Source organism: Palaemon carinicauda, chromosome 7 (assembly GCF_036898095.1).
Source record: "Palaemon carinicauda isolate YSFRI2023 chromosome 7, ASM3689809v2, whole genome shotgun sequence".
Classification (NCBI taxonomy): domain Eukaryota; kingdom Metazoa; phylum Arthropoda; class Malacostraca; order Decapoda; family Palaemonidae; genus Palaemon; species Palaemon carinicauda.
This window is the reverse complement of record NC_090731.1, coordinates 163,558,938-163,563,937: the sequence shown is the minus strand read 5'-3', so window position 1 is coordinate 163,563,937 and position 5,000 is coordinate 163,558,938. Positions and strand designations below refer to the sequence as shown.

The 5,000-nt window shown below is 40.7% G+C and overlaps 1 protein-coding gene across 4 annotated transcripts in view; it reads left to right on the top strand.

The window, feature by feature from the left end:
• Positions 1-5,000, top strand: part of dachs (unconventional myosin-IXb-like dachs) — a 487,051-nt gene that overhangs the window by 327,282 nt on the left and 154,769 nt on the right. Inside the window, exon 1 of one of the 4 annotated variants that reach the window (XM_068377092.1) lies at positions 1-501. This exon is cut by the window's left edge and continues 470 nt beyond it. The exons of the other annotated variants lie outside the window; for them this stretch is intronic. Coding sequence (XP_068233193.1) covers positions 411-501 — 91 coding nt within the window. The 5' untranslated portion in view covers positions 1-410. The remainder of the gene's footprint in view (positions 502-5,000) is intronic. 4 annotated transcript variants of the gene reach the window in all.

The window sequence follows — 5,000 nt, the reverse complement described above, 5'->3', positions numbered from 1 at the left end:
GGAGCGCCAAATAGATAAGAGTGACCACGGCCCCTTTGCGTGTGAAGGAGGAGCCAAGTGAGTGAGTGTGCGTGTGTTTGAAGGAGGAGACGGGTAGCGAAGTTGGGTAGTGAGTAGTGGCGGGCATAACCAGCTCACTGACAAATAGCTACTGGAGTGTGGTTTGGGGGAGGTGGTGGTGGGGAGGAGAGGATTGTCAGGTGGAGAAGGAGGCGGTGGAATTGAAGGAGGAGAAGCAGAAGGAGGAGGGGCAGGAGGAAAGTGGAAAAACACGACAAACCCAAAACCTGCGAGGTTGGTGGTGTTGCCCCCGATGTGCTTGGAAGGACAATTTCCCGAGAGCTGCCCTATGATCAAAGGTGGCGGCTATACGCTCCCCTGGGGCAGCCCACCCATCACGGCCAGCTAGGATGGCAACGCTAGGGCTCTCCAAGGTGTTTATACTCGACAAGTACTTCACAGAGTTGCAGAAATTCTGGGAAACTGAAAAGAAACTTCAAGGTAAGTCTCAGACATCCTCACAGCAGTATTTCACCTTTGCCTCGGGTATCAAGCAAAGAAGGAAGTAAGTCCGCCTAAGTTGATGGTGTGGCCTCCTCTTATCCCGAGGGTCCTAAATAATCGTCGGTACGAAACTGGTTGAGACACGAACGATGCTTTGATTATGAGGCGGAGCTGCTCACGAAGCCCCATGATTGACAGCCACTTAATAGGAAGCTCTCGAACTACTGTGTGTGTGTGTGTGTGTCTGGTAGCTTGATGCTATAAAGTTGCAGCTGCTAATGATAGTGGTAGTCATCTTAATACCCAAGGGTTAGGAAAGATTAAATAAAGAAATGGGCACGGCCACTCGATAATGTCATCAGTACCTGACTTTTATATATATTTATGCTCATGTATTTTCAACCTACGTCATAGCTAAAATCAGGTGTGGAAGTTTATCCCTACGAGGCATTACATCATCTAGCTATGGATCCTAATGATGAGTAATCTATCTGTATTAATTTTTTTTTTAGTTCAGAATGATGGATAGACTGTCTTTCTTAATATTAACCACTATTAATCCAAATACTTACTCATTAGCCATTATTTTATTTTGCACAATAAGACGCAATCATCAAAATCGCAACAAACCCCACCACGTGGGTGTAAGGTAATGATAAAGCTCGCCTTCCTTTTGTTTGTTTTCTCGCAAGGTTCATTTTATGGCGCAGATGAGGAGCGTTTTGCTCTTACATCATTGGAATCGTGAAGGTTCCACGCTTACCTCATCAGTTTCGCACCCTTACTTGACTCGTCCTTTTCCAGGATGAAGAATCATTTTAACAGTCCAGGGTTTTACTCTTAAATGGGTTCTGTCACTCAATTTCCTTTTAGCCAATTTAAATCGGGATTCAAATATGCCATCACTCGAGTTCTCTTTTTTTTTTCTCTCTCTCGGTGGCGATTGCCAAGTAGATTGAGCCAGTCGGCTTCTGGAACCCCTCCAAAATTGGACGCAGTTTGTGACTTAATGATATGAGAGGAAGATATTGCACCCGTGACCTCTTGGCACTGTGGTTTAAAAGCAAGACCTTGAGGAGATTTTTTTCCCTTCGCCAGCGGAAGAGATCTATTAGGACACCTGGATGACAACTCTCCTCCCCCTCCCACAATATCCTTCTTACTTCCTATTCAAACATATGCGTCTGTTTTCCTTCGCTCTGGGATACTTTATATACTACAGTATATATGTTGAGTATATATTATATCTGTTTTTACTTAAGTCCTTTTATAAGCTGGGAGTAGAAAAGATCACTACTTTATGTCCTGTTAAAATCACTGGAGTTCTTTTACACTGCCTCTATGTGGGTTCGTGTGTGTGTGTGTGTGGAAAATCTTCCTTTTGAAAATAAGATTGTTATACTTATCTTTAGTTCGCCTTATTCTAGCTGTAAAATGTCATTTGTGCTTATACAATTTATAATTTAGTGCAAAACGTACTGTAACTATACATGTGTAATAGTGATAACCTGCTTCCCCATATATATATATATATATATATATGTGTGTGTGTGTGTGTGTATGTATGTGTGTGTTTGTGTTTGTGAATGAATTTATATATACATATAAACTTGTATGCATCTATGTAGATGTAAAATCCACAGGAAGGTGAAAGACTACAGTAGGTACCAAGCGCTTTTGCATGTTACGTAATATACGATAGCGCTTGGTACCCGGTCTTTGAATTGCTTTTTTTTATGTGGATTTTATTCTTAAATATTTGTCACGTGCAGTATTCTGAATGATAAGTATATATATATATATATATATGTGTGTGTGTATATATATATATATATATATATGTATATATGTGTGTATATATATATATATATATGGAAAGAGAGAGAGAGAGAGAGAGAGAGAGAGAGAGAGAGAGAGAGTTGTTTGTCTACATTCATAAACTTATCCCTTGAGAGGGGAATTCCATTATGTGTGTTTATTTATATTGTGTATAAATGGAATAAATAAGGAAGTAACATTACGTTTGCGCCTACATATTTATTGTACTCTTTGCTTCGAGAAATTAATTGTACAAGCTCAAATAAGATTTTAAACCAAAATTAATGTACTCACTCTCTCTCTCTCTCTCTCTCTCTCTCTCTCTCTCTCTCTCTCTCTCTCTCTCTGGTGTTTTAAATTTTAATTACAACCTTCGTCATCCTCTTTTGGTTCCCTTTTTATTACCTCACCTGTATCCGGAATGACTGTATCGGGGTTTTTTTAAATCAGTTAAACATCTGTTTCCTTAGTTGCAGCGCCCAACACCTGTTCTGAGATCTCCACAGGTCAAAACACACCGACAGGTGCATCTCTCTCTCTCTCTCTCTCTCTCTCTCTCTCTCTCTCTCTCTAGTTAGTGAGAGAGGGAGACGGGAAGTGATAGAGTAAAAAATGTATTTCCGTAGTTTCCTTTGTTCATACACCATAAAGTCTTTTTTTTTTACCTTCTTTCTTTCTTTGTTTTGTTAGTCATATGTGTTCATTGTAAAGCAAATTTATTGATATATAAGATAAATTGAGGGTGAATCGGTTCTTCTCTGCTGATAGATAAGTCTCTCTCTCTCTCTCTCTCTCTCTCTCTCTCTCTCTCTCTCTCTCTCTTAAATGTTTTTTAAAGGCCGCTCATGAATGGTAGGGGCATGGAAAGTGACATTGACCTATCGAGCAGGACAATGCCCTAAATTATGACCATATACACATGTAGGTTGTAGGTTGGCCAGGGCACCAACCACCCATTGAGATACTACCACTTGAGAGTAATGGCGTCTTTTGATTGGCCAGACAGTACTACATTGCATCCTTCTCTCTGGCTACGGTTCATTTTCCCTTTGCCTACACATACATCGAATAGTCTGGCCTATTCTTCACATATTCTCCTCTGTCCTGATACACCTGACATCACTGAGATTACCAATCAATTCTTCTTCACCCAAATGGTTACTGCACTGTAATTGTTCAGTGGCCACATTCCTCTTGGTAAGGGTAGAAGAGACTCTAGCTATGGTAAGCAGCTCTTCTAAGAGAAGGACACTTCAAAATCAAACCATTGTTCTCATGTCCTGAGTAGTGCCATAGCCTCTGTACCATGGTCTTTCACTATCTTGGGTTTGAGTTCTCTTGCCTAAGGGTACACTCGGGCACATTGTTCTGTCTGGTTTGTCTTCCTCTTGTTTTGTTAGAGTTTATATAGGAGATTTTTATTTTAATGTTGTTACTCTTCATAAAACATTTTATTTTTCCTTTTTTCACTGGTCTATTTTCCCTGTTGGAGCCCCTTGGGCTTATAGCATCCAGCTTTTCCAACAAGGGTTTTAGCTTAGCAAGTAATAATAATGATATGATCTGCTCCCAAGCCCCCTCTCTACCTAAGTTAGGAACAAGGAGAGCCAGGCAGTGGCTGCCGATGACTCAGCAAATAGACCTAAAGGCTCCCCCCCCCCAAACCCCCCATTCTTAGCTCACAAGGATGGTGAGGTTGCAGCGACAAAAGGAACTAACGAGCTTGAGCGTGACTCAAACCCCAGTCAGCTTTATAGCTTTTGAAAGCTTGCTGACTTAGGATTAAGTAACTTTGATGTTTTTAATTGAGTGATAAGACTTTTTCTGTGTCTAGAATCTGTTTGGTTTAACTTATAACAAAGATGTTTATGATTTTCAATAATTATCGGCTTTTGTTGAAACTAGATTAAACTGACTCTTCGAAAATAGTTTTTAATATTGAAATGTTCAATTTTTTTAATAAACCTGTCAATCAAATGCAGTCATATAGTAAAAATATCTATAGAGACTTGATTATAGTAACAAGGTAAATTTTCCTATGAACACTATTCTCTAAAACAAATTCAGTCTTAAAACGGTCAGCCACATGAAGCATTGATTCCCCCCCCCTCTCTCTCTCTCTCTCTCTCTCTCTCTCTCTCTCTCTCTTAAAACGGTCAGCCACATGCAGCATTGATTCTCTCTCTCTCTCTCTCTCTCTCTCTCTCTCTCTTAAAACGGTCAGCCACATGCAGCATTGAATTCTCTCTCTCTCTCTCTCTCTCTCTCTCTCTCTCTTAAAATGGTCAGCCACATGCAGCATTGATCTCTCTCTCTCTCTCTCTCTCTCTCTCTCTCTCATTACCATTATTATTCTATCGAACAAATGCAGTCTTACGATGACAATCGCACACGACTTCTCTCTCTCTCTCTCTCTCTCTCTCTCTCTCTCATTACCATTATTATTCTATCGAACAAATGCAGACTTACGATGACAATCGCACACGACTTTGATTCTCTCTCTCTCTCTCTCTCTCTCTCTCTCTCTCTCTCTCTCTCCCAAGCAAGAGTCTCATATTGCCACCAGCACACAAACCGCAGGTGCACGCAAGCGGTCTTCCCTAGTGGTGATAAACGGGTCTTTTGGTAAACTGGTAGCTGGGTAGAGTGGTTGCAGGTTGTCAGAGCCCAGACCATCA